The sequence below is a fragment of the Brassica rapa genome, chromosome A08 (genome assembly GCF_000309985.2).
Source record: "Brassica rapa cultivar Chiifu-401-42 chromosome A08, CAAS_Brap_v3.01, whole genome shotgun sequence".
Lineage (NCBI taxonomy): Eukaryota > Viridiplantae > Streptophyta > Magnoliopsida > Brassicales > Brassicaceae > Brassica > Brassica rapa.
In genome coordinates, this window is record NC_024802.2 from 18,988,444 (window position 1) to 19,008,228 (window position 19,785).

The 19,785-nt window shown below is 33.9% G+C and overlaps 2 protein-coding genes and 2 long non-coding RNA genes across 4 annotated transcripts; 1 reads left to right on the forward strand and 3 right to left on the reverse strand.

Moving 5' to 3' along the window:
• Window positions 1-1,525: 1,525 nt before the first annotated feature.
• On the reverse strand, window positions 1,526-5,878 carry LOC117127184 (wall-associated receptor kinase-like 10). Its single transcript, XM_033276660.1, has one exon. The coding sequence runs from the start codon at window positions 5,716-5,718 to the stop codon at window positions 5,185-5,187; it is 534 nt and encodes a 177-aa protein (XP_033132551.1). The 5' UTR covers window positions 5,719-5,878; the 3' UTR covers window positions 1,526-5,184.
• LOC103835690 (wall-associated receptor kinase-like 17) lies at window positions 2,735-9,231 on the reverse strand. The gene is made up of 3 exons (XM_033276642.1): window positions 7,782-9,231; window positions 7,542-7,673; window positions 2,735-6,926 (listed from the first exon to the last, which is right to left on the reverse strand). Exons 1-3 carry the CDS (start codon window positions 8,716-8,718, stop codon window positions 6,478-6,480), a joined length of 1,518 nt encoding a protein of 505 aa, XP_033132533.1. The 5' UTR covers window positions 8,719-9,231; the 3' UTR covers window positions 2,735-6,477.
• Window positions 9,031-11,110, forward strand: LOC117127189. The gene is made up of 2 exons (XR_004450003.1): window positions 9,031-9,149; window positions 9,225-11,110. It is a non-coding gene; the product is annotated as an uncharacterized LOC117127189 (long non-coding RNA).
• Window positions 11,111-12,398: 1,288 nt separating this feature from the next.
• LOC103852297 lies at window positions 12,399-19,414 on the reverse strand. Its single transcript, XR_629891.3, has 2 exons — window positions 18,402-19,414; window positions 12,399-18,303 (listed from the first exon to the last, which is right to left on the reverse strand). It is a non-coding gene; the product is annotated as an uncharacterized LOC103852297 (long non-coding RNA).
• Between the last annotated feature and the right edge of the window lie 371 nt (window positions 19,415-19,785).

A 19,785-nucleotide genomic window follows, 5' to 3' on the forward strand; every position in this document is an offset into this window, starting at 1 on the left:
TCCTGGCTTTTGAGTAAAAAATAAAAAAACACACTCTTGGTCAAACAAAGCTGACACGACCAGCTACGCCTTTTAGATTTGGTGGCATCTAACAGACTCAGCATTCTAAGACAACCACTGGTAATTCTTGATGCCGCCTTGCATACTTCTTTGAGCCCATAAAGTCAGTTACACTCGTCTTTAGCTTGATGCAATTTTGTTATTTACCTCTGCAAATAATTTCATCAAAAGGTTGTAGTTTAGTATACTAATCATTGTAATCCTTTACCAATGAAGCTGAGAAGCTTGAGCAAGCCGAGAGTAGTCTGGTCTGCTGGCTCAGTCTTCACAGGAAAAAAGAGGTTTATGTTCTCAATGTTTCTCGATAGTGTCTGAGATACAGAACCATGAACTTTCATTCCGCGCTTTATACTTAGGCTGTGTGTTACTTAAATATAAGCTGATAATCACTCTTACTACCTGCACCAACATTTTGATTCACCTTTTATAGTTGTAGGGTTTTGCAATTGCGTGTTTGTTTAGTCAAAATCTACAGAGCTTTCTAAAAGTTTGATGTGTCAAAATCGTCAACTTGTTGTTGCCAATAGTATGTGCTTGGCTCTATAGAGTTCTGTTGTCGTTTTTTCGAAGTTTTGTTTACATAATAAAATAATCTGTTTTGGGAGATTTTAAAGCCTAACTATGTGTGTTTTCTTCCAGGAGGAGCCTCCGCTCGCTAAGATAACTCGGAATAGTGCCAAGATAACTGTTGAGCAGGTGCATGGACTAATGTCACAGGTGAGTAAACACAACAGTCTGGTGGCTATTTATTCCGTTTTGGTTCATGAATCTGTTAGATTCACTCTCAAGTCTTTTACTCATCCATCAAAATGTGCAGGTTATCAAAGACATCTTGTTCAGTCAGTCCGACAAAACTCCTAGCGACCCGTCAGATCCAGGGCCCGATGGTTACATCGTGAAAGTTGGTATTCTTTTGTTTTGATCTTGCGCAATTGCAATGGTTTGATTTTTAGTAGCATTCGTTTAGTTGTAGACTTGGAAGAAGATTGGCATAGACTTGAAAAATATTTGATCCCCTATATATTAATTATATATTAATTGAGAACTATTTAAAAAATAATAACTCTATATTTTGTAACATCTCAATTTTGCTGAAGTGTCAGCATTAGAATTGATTTCAAAATAGGTTAGTCTAATTTAAATTGTCTAAGAAATGTTATATTAGCTGCATACAATAAGGTATCCCTTAAATGTTATCACTGTATTTTTTTTTTGCCTGTGAACGGCAAAGCGTGCATATTTATATATCTCTAATTCATTCCACTTGCCAACTAAAATTACATATGATATTCAAAATGCATAGTACCTAATATCAATGCATACCAGCAGCGATATTATAGTATCTCCAACCCCATTCCATAATTACTGCAAAATGAAGTAGAAAATAGAGTAATGAAAAAAAAATTACTCTATAAATAGAGTGATTTTTTTTTTTGTTTATATTCTATTTTTCACTCTATTTTTGAAGTAAATTATGAAATGGAGATAGAGATGTCCTCATGCACAATAAACCAAACAAATATCAATGCTTACGTGTTAAGAACAAACATAGCATTACAAAATGAGAGTGCATCATGTAGTCCTGAGACAATGAGATCAACTTTTGTTGTGAATCGATAAAAAATGGGCATAATAACCGGAACCGAACCGGAACTGAAATACCCGAAATCGGAACCGGATTAATACCCTCAAATACCCGAATAGTTTCTATATTTTTATATTCGAAATAACCGAAACGAGAACCGAACGGGTATCCGAATATATAAAACTATTAATTATATATACATATAACATAAATAAATATCTATTTTTAATTTAAAATTCTATTAAAAGTATCTGAAAATAGTTGAAGATAACTAAATTTTATAAAGTATCCGAACTACCCGAAAGTATCCGAAACTATCCGGATAGTTTTATCCGAAATATCCAAAATAATCTGAAATATCCGAAATTTTTATCTAAATCATCCTAATTACATGATATTTTATCCTAATTATCCGAACTACCCGAACTATCCGAACCCGAACCGGATCCAAATGAGAAGCAAACTTTTTCCGGATATTTTCCGGTTCCTACATTTACTATCCGAACCGAACCGAACCCGGAACTATCCGAACCGTACCGAAAATAGATCAAGTACTAAAAGGATACCCTAGCTCCTATCCGAACTATCCGAAACCCTAAATATCCGAACCGAACCGAACCGATATCCGAAATGCCCAGGCCTATCTCAAATCCGTTAGAAGTTCGACAAAAAGATCTTATCCAACGGATTTCCAACTGGCAGTTGGTAAATACATCCATATTTTGTTGTTACAAATTTAATGACCAGTTTTCTCCTGCAAGATCTCAGTTTCATTTCGACGAGAGACCGTGAAAGTACATAGACTTTTTTTTATCAAACGGCTAAGTACATATACTTTCTTCCTTAAAGAATCAAATATAGTATACGTAAATATACATGAGACTCATATTTTATTACAATATTTTGGTGTATATATATAGCTTCTAATACCAAGCTCGAAAGATAACTTGGCTGAAATGACAACAAAAATAAAAACTCGATTTTCATAAACATTAATTAGTTTTAAGGGACGTTAGTAGGGACCACTTTTCCATCGACCCACTAGTTTCATAGGTTTTTTTCCATTTCTCTCAAAGTAAATTCCATCGCTTTTAACAATCCATGAGCGCAACCCATTATTACATGGAGGTGTCGGAGGTGATAATTCTACTATCAATGGATAATAAAGTCCTTTAGCCCGCAAAAAACAACTCCATTTTGGAACGTTCGTCGCTCCATCATATACATATTTTTCGTTAAATTTTAAAGTTCCATTTCTAGGAAAATTACGACGTGTAACCCAATCACACGAATATCCCAGAATCTTACCAGGACCGAGTTTGTTTTGAAATTCTATCGTGCGATCGTTGCAATCTTTTGTTGGTGGTAGCGCTTCACTCAATCCAACATACATAGCAGTAACTGACACAAAAAATATGAGATTCTTCATTTTTTTTGAACCAAAAAAAAAATATATTTTTGAATTAGTATGAATCTGAGAACATCAAAGGTGTAGTATTTAAACATAACAAATTACATGGAAAGAGTGTTTTTCGCTTAATTATAAAATAATTTTAATGGATTTATCTAAATTTATAAACATAAACCAATTATTTCTATATGGCCTGAAGAGAGTTCAATTGTCGAAAAGCAAGGCTGGCCAATAATATCAAATAATATAAATTAGAGAATATTACATAATTATCAATTAGTTACATGCTAAAAATAGGTAGTTAAAGACAAATTAATCAAATCATAACTGACAGTTACTAGTTATTATAACATGGCCACTACCATACTTCACTAAGTAATTAAAGACAACACACCAAAATCTGCACCGGCTGTGATCGAGAGAAGACCTGAAGAGCAACTGAGAAAGAAAGCTCCGGTTGACCTCAAAAGACCTTGTGTACCAAAATAATTAAACCCTGAGCCTATATTAGCTGTGGGGAAGTTGGCTAGATCAGAAGCATCTAAGAGGAAAATGTTTGATACACTTCTCTGAGGATCTAGTTCCTGAGTTTTCATCTGATTGTCTAGCATACTTATTGTTGCCTCTTGGAGTCATTTCATTAAATGACATGGACGTCACTGCTGTACCAAAGCATGTGGTGCATTCTTAAAATAGTTAAGAATGGTTAGATAATCCTTCTGGAATGGTGCATTCTTAATTAGGCAGGCTTCTATAGGTTCAGCTTTGTTGACAATGGATGTGACAACTTTGCTTGTGAACATCAATGAGATTATACAATGACGATGCTCTTTTATGAATTTACATGCCCCGCTATTACATGTCTCAAATAAGTCCTTTGAACGTCTGAACAGTTCAGAAATATGAGGTGCGGCTATCTCACTAGAATTGTAAGTACCTCCACACAGAAGATGGTTTCAATGAAAAGAGTATCTCTAGAATTGCTAAGATTCGGCGCGTATGATTAAGCGCCGAGTCAATCCCAGCCTATATACTCGTTAGATGGCCCCATTTATCTTTACATGCTTTGTAATTGTTGCAGCCTCTGCAAAATTGTCAATTTTTATTCAGTCATCTTTTAAAAGTCTTCTTTCCGTGCTAAAGTATTGTCAATTTGAAACTAGAGCACTAATGTTGAGTTTTAATAATGTCTTTCACATGAATAGAGGTTGTTCATTCATTCATGTATCAATCATCTCACATTTTTTAAATAAATCTAAGAAGACTCACTTTTAGTAAATAAACAGAAAAATTTAAGAAGACTCAGCTAATATGTATAATAGTACTATTATTATATATATAGTCAACATATAATAAACTAATTGAACTAGATTCTTGTTATGATTCAGTGAATATGCGATCAACATAAACCAAATATATCAAACATTTATTATTATGAAACGAAATCATTTCTGGTTGTTTCCAGTTTAAAAACCATTAAAATATAAGTTTGTGCACATACACAACTGAAATCAAGAATGTTGAATGCAAACCACAAATTCAAGTAGGACTCATTCGAATAAATTCATTTCTGGTTAATGACATTATTAAGAAAATCATCATCGTCCGGATCCGGAACATAAACTCTAAAATAAAATGGACCAAATATTAAGTTAAAAGTCTCAAAACCATAAACTAAGTTTTAATAAATAGAAAGTTGCTAAAAAGACTAAAGAAAGGCACCATAATATAAAACTAGGGAAAGAAAATAGAGGGTGGAGATTTCAGTCGATGGTAGAGAAACCGAGATCATGATCAGGTGCATCAGCAGATAGCCTGAGAACATCAAATGCCTCAGAAACTTTAGAAACTTGATTGCTCAGACTTTTTAAAGCATAAATAATAACTTATCATAATCACCAAATATCCGTAATATGATTATGTCTGCATGCTCTGGAGAAACACTTTACCATATAATATTCAAAATGAAAAAGAATAAAAAGAAGCATACGTAAATTTCATAGTTAACAAACAACATCAGATAGTTTTTTTCTTTTTGATAAGTGCAACATCAGATATTGGGTCATGTTTGAGGAGGAAATGAGGGTTCAGCATCATCGGACCACGCATAGCTTCACGAGAGTTCGTATTACGAAGTTGAAGTTGAAGCGACATCAATGCTCAGCGGTTCTCTGCTTCTTCCGCTAGCTTCTGCAACTTCTTCCTTGTCATTCCCCGTGGTTTTGGTATCCGGATGGGAAGAAAAAGTATGTTCCAGTTCCAGGGAGATGAGTATCATCGTTGGGCGTTTCTCCCCCTCGAGATTCAGACACGAACTCGCAATGTTGGCCATCACCATGACTTGTTCGAGGTCACAATCGTTTCTGATTCGAGGATCCAAAATGTCCAAAAGTCTCTTCTCTTTCATTGCGTGGAGGAAGAAAGATGCTAAAGTACTGTTTCCTTGGAAATATGGTCTTCGTCCAGTTATCAACTCAGCCAAAACGACGCCGTAGCTATACGCGTCACTCTTTTCAGTGTATCTGCCGGACTGTTGGTACTGGGGGTCAACGTAGCCAGGAGTACCCGAAACCACCGACGTCATGTGGCTCATGTGGTCACCAGCTATCACTCTAGACGTACCGAAGTCTGCCAACTTTCCTCGGAAATTCTCGTCAATCATGATGTTCGCAGACTTGATGTCTTTGTGAAAAACAGGAGGTGAAGCCACAGAGTGAAGGTATGAGAGACCTCGGGCTACATCTTTAGCAATTCCAACTCTTACTTCCCATGTTAAGACCTGATCAGCACTTTCTTCTTGAAGTCGTTGAAAGAGATTACCATTGGATTGTTGGGATTGTGAAATCCCGTGTCCAACTCTATCTTATCTTATTAGTACGATATTGTCCACTTTGGGCCTTAGGCAAGCCCGCATGGTTTTACTTTTGGTTTCCATCCCAAAAGGCCTCGTACTATTAGAGTTGGACATCTCTTTATATATTAGACACTTCTTGTCTAATTCTCCAATATGGGACTTAGTTTGTTATCTCACATTCTCCCCCTCAAACTAAGGATCACATTCATCTCGTGTCCCACAACTGACTTCCAGGATCTTCTGACTTGATTTCTGCCACACACCTCTCATTCCTAACTCATAGGATACCCATTCATCACTCATTCATCATTCAAAGGGTATTTCGGTTTTTCTTGCAGATTTCTCGTCAACCGCGCTCTGATACCAATTGTTGGGATTGTGAAATCCCGTGTCCAACTCTATCTTATCTTATTAGTACGATATTGTCCACTTTGGGCCTTAGGCAAGCCCGCATGGTTTTACTTTTGGTTTCCATCCCAAAAGGCCTCGTACTATTAGAGTTGGACATCTCTTTATATATTAGACACTTCTTGTCTAATTCTCCAATATGGGACTTAGTTTGTTATCTCACATGGATATAAACTCGTATACTAACAATGGCACCTCTGTCTCTAAACAGCAACCAAGAACTTTTACGATGTTCCGGTGGTTTAACTGAGACAGGATGAGCAGTTCATTTATAAACTCCCCAACTCTGTCTTCGTCCAAGACCGTTGATTTCTTAACTGCTACGATCCTTCCGTCAGTTAACATGCCTTTAAACACAGTCCCTTGGCCACCTCGGCCAAGCACCCTCCCCAAACTGAAGCCTTCTGTCGCTTTCTCTAACTCTTTTGAAGTGAATACCATAGTATTCTCTACTGAGTCTTCCCTTGAACTCAACTGTTGCTGTAGTAACATACCACCATTTCGCCTAAAACACTTTTCCCTGAGGTTCCTCTTTATGTGCTTTTTGATCAATTTGTATAGCCAAAATGCTGCACCTATAAGCAACACGCCTGAACCTACGCCAACCCCTGCAAATTGCACCAAAGGACAAGAGAATAAATAAATAAATAAATATATATATATATATATATATAATAGGAATTAATAAAAGACGTATATGAATTAGTAGTAAATGCGAGGTAGGAAAAAAAAGATTTGAGGATTAAAGAAATCATCAGTTTATAGAATTTGTTGGACAAAATATGATCAAATCAGGGTTCAATTTTTTCTTATAGGATCTATGACTATTTGAGTATTAACAACAACAAAAACTAAGGAAATACTAGTAAATATAATATATCTATATATATGCGTCTATTATCTACATCTTTTTATTGGTATTATTAGTTTTTCAACTAATGTGCATTAATTTGTTGTTTCATAGAATTAATTAATGTGCATTTGTTGTAAATGGGAAAAAGTAAGTAGATACAATATAATACATGCATTAATATCACTTCACTTAAAAAAGTTATACTACTATTTGTCTTAAAGGTGACCCTAGTATAATTGTAAAGGGTCTTGATAATTTTTAATTAATAATCATGCTGTTAATTCTAGCAAAATTAAAACCTTAAAAAATGTCTAGCGAGTGAACTTCTAGTAAAGGAAAAAGTTGGAAATACGGTAGGTAACTGATTCACCTATATAAATTCGGTAGGATTTGTCCTCCTTGATCACGCATCGGTAGCTTCCTGGAACATTTAGACAAGTTTCGCCGCGGGTGGGGCAATACTTGGGACTTCCAGCTTCGCGGAGTGTACACTCATTAACATCTACATGAAAAGAAAAGTCGTGAAAATTATAATTATGCAGCTGATGATCTTGATTAAAGGGAAATTAATTTGAATTTTTTAAAATTAGTAGAGCTTCGAGAACCTGACCTTTGCATCCATCTACCTCGTACGGGTTGCCCTCGTAACCATAGGTACAGGCACATCTTAGATAGTTGATCTTCTCCTTAAAGGGCCTAATAGTGATCACCCCACTACAGAAGCAAGGTCTAGAGTGAACGTCATACAGTGGGTCGGTGAGGCACTGCAAGGATTCTTCAAACGACATATTCATCGTAAGAACTTTCCACTTTAGCTGGATAGTGGAATATTTCTTCTCGTGAAACCATTTAGGATCAGTTATGTTAACCCACGGCCGCGACGGTTGGTTAAACTGGTCGGTTATGAAGGCGACTCTGCACCCTCCGCTTGTTATATTGCCATCAATGCTCTCTATTTTCACACCAATTTTATCACTGCTCTCTGTAGGTGTGCTTACGTTGCAACACTTGTACCCATAGCAGCCTGTTGTCAGTGGTGTGAAAGGAGGAAAGTTTTCGAATATATGAGTGATATTGCAAGTAGAAATGCATCCGACAATTCGGGGTTCGACATGCGTCAATGTGACCTTGTTATTGCACCCAAAAGCCACGAGCATGTGATTGCCGCTGATGCGAAAAGGAGTTCCAGTCAAATTCACAAGCTCTTCGGGCCTTTCTCCGCTGCTGCCGCTATTACACCCTATAGAATTTACGTTGGTTTTGATGCGGAGTGACCCAAAAGGAACGTACTCAACTAAGTTATCTTCGTGCTTTAGTGGTCTCGAAAGATCGATTTGGACCACTTCCTTGTTGATCTTGGGCAGAAACGGGACGAAATTCTTGCATTTGACCTCGTACCAATCATTGTGGTAGCAACCATGCCCGATTCCAAATGGAAATGGTATAGAAATCTTTCCACAGTTCCTTTGGCAAGAATTTGAAACGGTGGGTTCTGCCGAAATAGATATCAGTACAAGTAGCAGACACAAGTGGCGTATAAGCCTCATTTTCTCTCTCTCTTTTTTCTTTTCTTCTCTCGATCTTCTTGTGTTGTGTGTTTTATTTTCTTTTCATATCCACTCTTCTTCTTCGTGATATATACATCAGTGCAGGGGTTAGTGGGATGTCAATAATACCTCTATAGCATGTCCAAATTTCTACTCCACATTTAATGTACATCGAAGAAAAAAATGACCCGGCCTCGCGAGACAAGATCACTCATTACTGCGAAAGTATGGCATCTTCAAGGCTGCATGATCCATGTTTTCTTCTCACCATACTTTGGTTACTATTATGACAACGTTTAGTTCATCCACATGTTAGGGCAGGTCCAATGGGGATCCTTACCCAAAAATCCTTAGAAATTAATCAATATAATATCGTGTGGACCCATTAAACTTAAGGATTTTTGTCAAAATAATCCTTAGATAAGAATCAGGTTTGTTAAAATATCGTCTATGTAATATTTCTCATAATTTGTAATAACATAATTAACCAGATAAAAAAAAATCAGGTTTGTTACTGTACGCGGATTCCACCGCCACGTGAAACCCCGCAATTGGCTTTTTTTTTAACTAAAAAAAATTAAAATAATTTTAAAAATCTACCTAGGTTATCGAGCTCAGAGGTACACCATTGTACCTGCTTTTAGCCTTTTGACTTTCTTAAAGCTAGCTGTAGAGTTTTAAACCGGTTAGTTAGATTGAATTTATATCTTCTCGTGACTTTTCAGTTTGATGTACGAACAACCACACGCAACAAGAGCAATTTACAAAACCCTCTTTCATTTATTTATTAAAATGCATAATAAAAAAGACTTCTTTAAAAAATGCTTTTATTAATAAAATTTTTTTTTAAAAAACCAAACTGTTCTGTATAAAATGTTTTAGAATAATTTTTATATAAATAGTTTTGTATAATGTGTCTGAAATATAAAACATTATTTTAAAACTTTTTTTTGTTTTCTTAATGTCTTACAATTTCATAGGTCCTAGGGGTTGTAACCAGTAGCTTATTCGTCTTTGTATTTTCTACTCGAACTAAGTCTAATAAGTCCTAAGAGTTTGGACAATAATGAATGTCCATTGTGGCCCCGTTGAAGAAAGGACGTGCTGTGCATTTCGTTCTTCTCTATTATTTTTGGAGTTACCTTGATGGTTATGGAGCTTTGGTTCATGATGTCGCGTAGTACTGATGTGCTCAAGGCACGTAGTTGTCCACTTGGGTGTGATAGGTACCGTATACAAAATAAATCTCTCGGATTAAGCCAAAATGAAGTCCACAAAGCCCATCATTACCCAGAAAAGCCCAAACCTTTACTCTCCTTCATAAACCCTAGCATTTATTCTCGCCATTGATCCATACTCTCTCGGAGTCTAACCACCGGATTCATCCTCTGACGGCATATTCTATTAGCGTTAATGCTCAGGATGATACGTATGAGTATATGGTTGAGTGCTCTCAGACCAACAAGCTAGTATCGAGATCTGGGTATTCTAGGATTTTAGAGATGTCCTCAAGCAATGGTAAACATAGGCCTCCAATTTTTTTTCTTTCTATTCACTCTTCTTCTTCGTGATATATACATCAGTGCAGGGGTTAGTGAGATGCCATACCTCTATAGCATGCCCTAAGTTCTACTCCACACTAAATGTACATGATAGAAGAAAAAAAGGAGCTGGCCTTACGCTGATATACATACTCCACAAGATCACTCATTACTGCGGCAGTATGGCATCTTCAAACCTGCATGATCCATGTTCATTTAATCCACATGCTAGCCTTTTGAATTTCTTTAAGCTAGGTGTAGAGTTTTAAACCTGTTAATTAAATTAATTTTATAACTTCTCGTGAATTTTCAGTTTGATGTATGATGACTATGATGCTGATATAGTACGAATCAACCATACGCAACAAGAACAATTTACAAAAACTTTATTTGAGAATATAAACTTCCACTTGGAGTTTAACTGAGATATAAAAGTAATATATAAACAGGTCTAGTCTGGATCGATCTTAAACCGATCTGACCCCAATGGTCCGGTCAGACTTGAATCCTAATCTGGGAAATTGTCGACATTCTCGTGAGAGCCTATCAGCTGTGAGGAAGTTGGCTAGATCAGAAGCATCCAAGAGGAAAATGTTTGATACACTTCTCTGAGGATCTAGTTCCTGACTTTTCATCTGAATGTATAGCATACTAATTACGTTGCCTCTTGGAGTCATTTCATTACATGACGTGGACGTTACTGCTGTACCAAAGCATGTGGTGGTTGTACATGTTGTTTCCAGTTAAGAATGGTTAGATAATCCTTCTGAAATGGTGCATGCCCCGGTTACATGTCTCAACCAAGGCCTTTGAACGTCTGAACAATTCAGAGACATGAGCTGTGACTATCTCACTAGGATTGTAACTCCCCCCCCCCCCCCCCCCCCCCCCCTCCCCCGGAGAGGGTTTCAATGAAAAGAATACCTCTAGAATTGCTAAGATTCGGCGTGTATGATTAAGCGCAGAGTCAACCTCAGCCTATATACTCGTTAGATAGTCCATCCCCTAGATATTATTTGCAAAGTGATTTTAACATATATCCTATCTATAATCACTTTCACTAAATAAATTATGACATAGCATACTATAATTGATTACATGGCTTATGATTAAATGTGACACGGACAATTATATTTAATGCTTATCTATATTTTTGGTAAACTTTATAGAATATAGTAGTAAATTATACATCATCATTAAAGTATATCTATTTAAATATGACATTAAATAACATAATTATAAAATATAATAATATTTTAAACATTTCTAAAATATTTTTTTATAATTCTACAATTTTATTACAAAAATATTTTTTTTAAAAACTTTTTTACAATTTTTCTTAAAAAAAATAAAAAGAATAAAAAGATTCTTTTTATATCAAATAACAATATTATGATAGATGTTTAATGTAATATTTATATTTCTTATATTGTATATTGTATATTTACTTATTATTTATTTTTTCTTATATTGTATATTTACATATTATTGTTTAATGTAATGTTTCTATTTCTTATATTGTATATTTATTATTATTATTTTTTTATATTGTATATTTACTTATTTATTTATTTTTATTTATTAATAACCGAAATATTTTATGTTTTACTTATTTATTTATTTTATTATACTTTTTGACATAAATATTTAATGTAAATTTTCTATTTCTTATAATGTGTATTTACTTATTATTTATTTTTCTTTAAATGTATATTTACTTGATGCCAAAAAAAATGTATATTTACTTATTAGTTATTATTTATTTTTTGGTAATAATGCCACGTGTCATCTTTGGAGAGAAGTTTTTTCGCTGATGTAGACGCTCTATGGAGCCTTAAAAGGTTATTTTATAGATGTTTAATTCAGTTTTTTTTTAATTCTTAATTGTATATATACTTATTCTAATTTTCTTCTTTTTATATCAAATAAAAATATTATGATAGATGTTTAATGTAATATTTATATTTCTTATATTGTATATTGTATATTTACTTATTATTTATTTTTTCTTATATTGTATATTTACATATTATTGTTTAATGTAATGTTTCTATTTCTTATATTGTATATTTATTTATTATTTATTTTTTTATATTGTATATTTACTTATTTATTTATTTTTATTTATTAATAACCGAAATATTTTATGTTTTACTTATTTATTTATTTTATTATACTTTTTCACATAAATATTTAATGTAAATTTTCTAATTCTTATAATGTGTATTTACTTATTATTTATTTTTCTTTAAATGTATATTTACTTATTAGTTATTATTTATTTTTTGGTAATAATGTCACGTGTCATCTTTGGAGAGAAGTTTTTTCGCTGATGTGGGTGTTTTATGGAGCTTTAAAAGGTCTATTTTATTAGTATAGATAGATAGATTAGCTTAAAAACTAAAAATTTCTGTTTTCAACAAGAAATTTTATAATCAATTTATCACATAAATTAAAAATTATTATTATAAAATTAAAATAACTGCGCATGGCACAGATCTGACTCTAGTACATATTACATGAGACACATATTTTATTACAAGCTGGAATGATAACTTGGCTGAAACGACAAAAAAAAAACTTCATTAACGTTAATTAGTTTTACGGAAAAACAGAAGAAATAAAAGCATGTTAAGGAACATTTTTACTCCATCTACCCACAAGTTTCATAGGTTTTTTTCCATCTCTCTCAAAGTAAATTCCATCACTTTTAACAATCCATGTGCGTAACCCACTATTACATGGAGGTTTTGGAGCTGATAACTCTACTACCAACTCATAACCATGAGTTCTTTTATCAAAGTTACAAATCCAAGTTTTAGAGTACACACGACTGTATTTGAATACGTATTTCTCATTAAATTTTAAAAGGCCACGTATAGGTTCCGGTCCTACTACACTACTACACTGATATTTCAGTATCTGACCAGAACCGAGTTTGTTTTGAATTTCTATCATGCGATAGTTGCAATCTTTTACTGGTGGTAGCGCTTCACTCAATCCAATATACATAGCAGTAACTGATACAAAATATATGAGATACTTCATTTTTTTGAACAAAAAAATATTGTTGAATTAGTATGAATCTGAAGACATCGAAGGTGTGGTATTTAAACTGAACAAATTGCATGGCAAATGTGTTTTTCGCTTAATTATAAAATAATTTTAATGGCTTTGTCTAAATTTGTAAACATAAAACTAACTATTTATGTGGCCAGAAGAGAATTCAATTTTCGAAAAGCAAGGGTGACCAATAATATCAAAACAATATGAATTAGAGGTTATTACATAATTTCAAAGTTGCATGCTAAAAATAGCCCGTTAAAGACAAAATAATCAGATCATAATGGACAGTTACTAGTTATTACAACATGGCCATTACCGGCTTTTACCATACTGAACATGCAAAGATCAGGTGGACGTTCTAAGACAGACGCAAGTTCCTGACTTTTCATCTGAATGTCTAGCATACTTATCGTTGCTTCTTGGAGTCATTTCATTGCATGACGTGGATCGGTGGATGTCACTACTGTACCAAAGCATGTGGTGATTATACATGTTGTTTCTAGTTAATAGTGGTTAGATAATCCTTCTGGAATGGTGCATTCTTAATTACGTAGCTAGGCTTCTATAGGTTCAGCTTTGTCGACTACCGACTATTGATGCGACAACTTTGCTGTGAACATCAATTGAAAGTACAAGAGGAATCTGTTACAGAGAGTAATACTTACAAGTACACTGCTCTTTTTTATTTCACTAAATAGTACAACAGGATAAAAATGAAGTTTTATCTTTATATAAAGTTTTTACTAGCATCTTTCTGAGTTGACTAACATGTCACACTCAGACAGAGACACTAGCCTAACACGTTCTTAGATCAAACTAATCCAAGAACCTCTCTGGCCCCCTCATGACCTCTAGCTCTTATGTTTTGTGTCTACTCTCATTAGACACCAAAACCATTATGCTTACGGCCTTCTCTTGAGGTATTAGCTTCCTTCTCTTGGAAGCTAATACTAGGCACGTCTTTCTCTACTTATACTTATAGATTTCGTGGCTTGCTTTAGCCAACTTCCCAAGGAAAATATATTATCATATCTTCCTTTATAGAATATTTCCAAATCTTCTTCAAAGTCTTTGGAAATCTTCCTTTGATGATTTACCTTTTCTGAAAGGTAAATCATAGCTTGCTTAGCTTCCAAGTAGTCTTTACTTCATCTCTAAGTCGGCTTCAATTCCAGTCTTCAAGTTAGCTACACAGCTTCACTTCAGCTTCATTTCATGTATCACTTCTTGTACGACTTCATGTGTACAACTTCACGACTCGTACATGGATACCTCGAGGAGGTGTTTTTTCTTCAGCTTCTAAAATTCAGTCGTCACTGCACTAAAAATCTCTTTTTTGATGATTGATTTTTAGAATACATCACCCATACACTACTTCAACGTCCATACACTACTTCAGCGCCCAGACACTGCTTCAGCTCAACGACCATGTTTCATGTTGTACTTTGTCTTCACTCTTCCCTCTTGCGTTCAGGATCTTCACCAGTAACTAATTAGGTGACCCGCTCTAATACCAATTGAAAGTGCAAGACGAGTCTGTTACAGAGAGTAATACATACAAGTATAATGCTCTTTTTTTATTTAACAAAGTACTACAACATGATAACTATGAAGGTTTATCTTTACATAGATAAAGTGCTTACTAGCTCCCTCCCGAGTTAACTAACATGTCACACTCAGCCAAAGACACCAACCTAGGACGTCCCTAGATCAAACTAACCCAAGAACCCCCTCTGACCCCCTTATGACCCCTAGCCCTTATGTTTTGTGTCTACTCTCATTCGACACCAAAACCCTTATGCTTACGGCCTTCTCTTGAGGTAGTACCAAATCCCCCACACGTCTTTCTCTACTTATACTTGTAGATTTCGTGGCTTGTCTTAGCCAACTTCGCAATTCCAATCTTCAAGTCAGCTACACAGCTTCACGTCAGCTTCACTTCATGCACGTATAATTTCTTGTACGACTTCATGTACTACTTCACGACTGGTACATGGACACTGTGAGGAGTTATTTTTTTTCAGCTTATAAAACTCAGTCGTCCCTGCACTAACATCAGTGAGGTTATACAATGACAATGCTCTTTTATTAATTTACATGCCCCACTTACATGTCCTAAAAAGACCTATGAACGTCTGAACGGTTCAGAGATATGAGTTGCGACTATCTCACTAGAATTGTAACTCCCTCCCTACAAAATATGGTTTCAATAAAAAGAGTACCCCTAGAATTGCTAAGATTTGGCATTTATGATTAAGCACCGAGTCAATCCCAACCTATATACTCGTCAGATGGCCCCATTTATCATTGCAAGCTTTGTAATTGTTGAGCCACTGCAGAATTTTCAATTTGTATTCAGCCATCTTTTAAACGTCTTCTTTCCGTGCTAAAGTATTGTCAACTTGAAACTAGGACACTAACGTTGACTTTTAATAATGTCTTTCACATGAATAGAGATGTTTCATTCATTCATATATCAATCGATCATTTCACATCTTCTATATACTAAAGCACAAATCATTTGGTGAATCGAAATTTGACATTTGGCCAAAAAATAATAAAAAACAAAAAAAAAAAATCGTTGACCAAACAATTAAAAATATGAGTTAATTATAAAATAATATCAATTGCTAAAAATATAACTGTCCCTGATCATAAAGAATCCCATGTTCCCTACTTTTATGGCACCATGTCACATTATTTATTCCAAAAATATTTTTCAAAATTATTTTTCTTTCCCATTTGCTCTGTCTTTCCTATTCTCAATCTTCTCATCTTTTTCAGAATTTTTGAATTTTAAGTGTAGCAACAAAATCAGTATAGCTTTATAATTATTTTATTCAAATACATTCTTCTCAGTTGAAAGTAATACTCTCTTATTCTTTTTAGAAAGATTTACATTATAGGTCATTTTATGACTTTTTATTTCACTCTAAGTCACTTCTTTCTATTAGAGCACTTCTTTTCAAAGAGTATTTGAGTCTTAACATTTTCAGTTCAATTCTAACCATAACATTGACTAACTGAACCTGGAAAGTGGCGGGCCTTTGTTCCCAGCCATTGATTTTTCTTATATTTCGATGGCTGATCTCTCTCTCTCTCTCTCTCTCTCTCTCTCTCTCTCTCTCTCTCTCTCTCTCTCTCTCTCTCTCTCTCATCACGTCAGGTGAGCTAAATAATATATAGCTTAGAAAAGAAGGCCAAATTGGAGATTTAGCAGCGGCACAACATTCGGCGGTGACTCTTTGTGGTGATTCTATCAAACTCGGCTAAAAATATGATTTATCTAAATAATTCAAGTTTTTGTGTGTTTAGATGTTTACAACTCGATGCTAAGCAACATAAATGATAAGAAAACATTAAACTATATCGATTACGTTAAAATGATATGCGGCTGCGCTAGAAAATAATTGCAGAGTAAATGGAAACTCTAAAAGAAAGAAGACAAAGTATTTACGTGTTTGCCATTAATGAAAAAAAAAAATTGAAAAAGAGAGTCTAAGTCGAACTCATGACATCTTGAACAAATATCATCAATATTCCACTAGACCACACAACGATTCTTCAATATATTGTTCACAAATAAAAATAAAATTCATATATGTATCCGAAAAATTAAGAAATATTCTTAAAATTAATCTCCAACGGATTTTAAAATTTTTTCAGTTTTCTATTAATTTCAAAAAGATGAATTTATGTACGTAAACATGGAATATAATGTCATTTTTGTGTACACTTCCCTGTGGAATAACTATCTCATCCATGTGTACAACTAAACTCGTGTACAATAAAACAAGTTTGAGGCATTTGTGTACACTTCTCCTGTGGATAAGTTTTTCTTTTAAATCCATGTGTACAATTGATCTCGTGTACAATAAAACCAGTTTGGTTTCGATATTGGGATTTAATAAACCAGTCGAATAAAGTACATTTTCCAGTTGAGGCACTTTTGTTTTTGTTTTTTATTTATATGTCCACCCCTAAGATGCCTATCAATTATCAAGTGTATAATCGATCTTCTGCTGTGTTTGAATTTTGCTGTGGTGTTTCAATATTGCAGTTGTGCTATCCTGGAGACAGACGCTTACTAACAGCTGAAGGATGAATGTCAGACCCTCCAGTCCGAGCTTCTGAAGGTGGTGGCTGGTTACAAGTTTTTGTGGACAGGCTACACGTTAAATATGAATCTATAATATGTAGGTAAAAAAACTTTTTAACTTTTCACTTAAGTAATAGTTTAATATGCATCCTTGTATTGGTGGCTTTCACTATGTTATATGCTATAATAGTTTCAAATCCCATAAATTCCATAGCAAATTCTATGCACATTACATTACATTACAACAAAATAATCATACAAACTGTCCATGTGTACACTACAAACTGTCCATGTATACACTACAAACTGTCCATGTGTACACCTATTAACTGTCCCATAAGAATGAAAATGTTGCTGGACTTCCTCTTGGATACATGCGTAACCAGTAACCAGTTAAAGAAGATCTTCTACAGAATCTAGAAACCGTTAAAACCAGAGAAGTTTTACAAATTCGAAAGCTCAATGTATAAATTTTCTGATGCAGATACCTAACTTTATTGTTTGTGAACTGGCACATTTCTAGCAGCTTTCACGACTATTAACAAGAATGCCCAATAACAAAATGCAAACAAACTCACTAAGAGGACATATATAGAAGTCAGAAGTTCACGAGGTCACCTGTTTTCTGGTAATAGCTGAGCCGCAAGATAATTAAAACCAGACATAGGACAAATCCTATTGAAAACACAACACGGACCAAATCAAGTTATCAAAAGTTGAATACACATACATGCGCTTGCTTGGGTACCGGTCCGTCGCGAACTGCTTCTCAATCAATCAACCGGTCGTCCGTCATCTCCAGCTCCGGTGCCTCTGCAATTAGTCTCACTCCATTAATTTTTCCATCATCAAAAGACAAACCACTTCCTCGGTTCTCCTCTGCAACACATGCAATTGATTAGAAAGATCGAAACCAACACACGATTAAAACCCTAAATCTGAAACAAACAACATTGTAAACAAAAAAACTCACTGACCTTCCGCTTTCTCTTTCTGCTACCCTCCTCCTCCTCGTCATTAAACCTTTTCTCTGTCTCCAATTTCTCTGACGTCAGAAAACACCTTCTAAGTTTATCGAACAATCGTAACCGTAATTTTTGTTTGTGGGTGAAAGTAAACCAAAAAAATTTTTTTTTGCCTTTTACGGACCCAATGTTTATTATGAAGCAAAAATTAATTTCGTCTTGGGCCCACAACCAAATCACTTATTTTTTCAAAATTCGAATGCCGAAACAAAGTAACCAGCCAAGAAGTCAAATTACTTAGATACCCATCTCTAGTTTCACTTTTTCAAGGAGAAATAGGTCTATAACCACTAAAAAGTGCCTTGGTAGCACAATGTGCTCTTGGGTGTAATAAAAACTGGTAAAGTGACCATTTATGTTATAAACTCTTCTTTTTATATGATTCACTTTGAAGTTTCTTTTTGTGGACTATTTATAGACGAAGAAGAGACAGAGGCTGTAAAGATGGCAGATGGGTGGTGTTGTCTGGATGCGACTAAAGTAATTCTAAACAGAGGTATATTAGCTTATTTTGCTTGTAAATTATTACAGTTTTCTATATATATTATCTACAGTTTGTGGATTTATGCACATACAAATTAACTCTTTTCAGCATCCTTTGGTATCCGCGAATAGAAACAAATTTTTCTATCTATATGGTTGGTGTTTAGATTTTTAACCAAAAATAGTGTTAATACTTACATATTATAATATAATAATTCAAATAAAACAAATGAATTTTCCCCATACACAGTACGGGGCCCAAATACTAGTTTTTTTGATAAACAATAAATCTAAGAAGAATCACTTTTTAAAAGAAACAGAGAAAATTAAGAAGACTCAGTCAATATGTATAACTACGTGTTTTCCTGTAACATGTGGATGACAAAATTTTAATTTAAATTATAATTAATTTATTTTATTGATATTGTTAATTTTATTTTTTTACCAACATTTTAATATAAATTTGATTTAATTAAACATAAGTCTAAGATAAAAATAATTTTGTTGATGTTAAGTAATATTTAAGAATATATATGTATATATTTAAAATTATAATCTTAGATAGATTTTTCTATCTATTTCGTTTAGTTACATATATTAAATCAACTTGTATAAAATTCATAAAAAAGTATAATTATCAATTATTTAAACTTAACAGTATTTATAAATTTATAAATATATGAGAAACTAATGATTTTACAATTAAAATTTATACTTTTTTAAAACAAATGTATAAAAAATTTGAACATTTAAGTAACAAAATTTTTATAATTATGAAAAGATAGGATTAAATAATATTTCAAAATTTTAAATGTCTGGTTTTAATATATTTATTTTAATGATGATGTATGAA

Excerpts from the sequence above, each read along its gene's own strand:
- LOC117127184 (XM_033276660.1), bottom strand. The coding sequence starts at position 5,718 with ATGATTGACGAGAATTTCCGAGGAAAGTTGGCAGACTTCGGTACGTCT.
- LOC103835690 (XM_033276642.1), bottom strand. The coding sequence starts at position 8,718 with ATGAGGCTTATACGCCACTTGTGTCTGCTACTTGTACTGATATCTATT. Across the intron at positions 7,674-7,781 it reads CGAGGTAGATGGATGCAAAG|ATGTTAATGAGTGTACACTC; the intron begins GTCAGGTTCTCG and ends CTTTTCATGTAG. Across the intron at positions 6,927-7,541 it reads ATCCTACCGAATTTATATAG|GGGTTGGCGTAGGTTCAGGC; the intron begins GTGAATCAGTTA and ends TGCAATTTGCAG.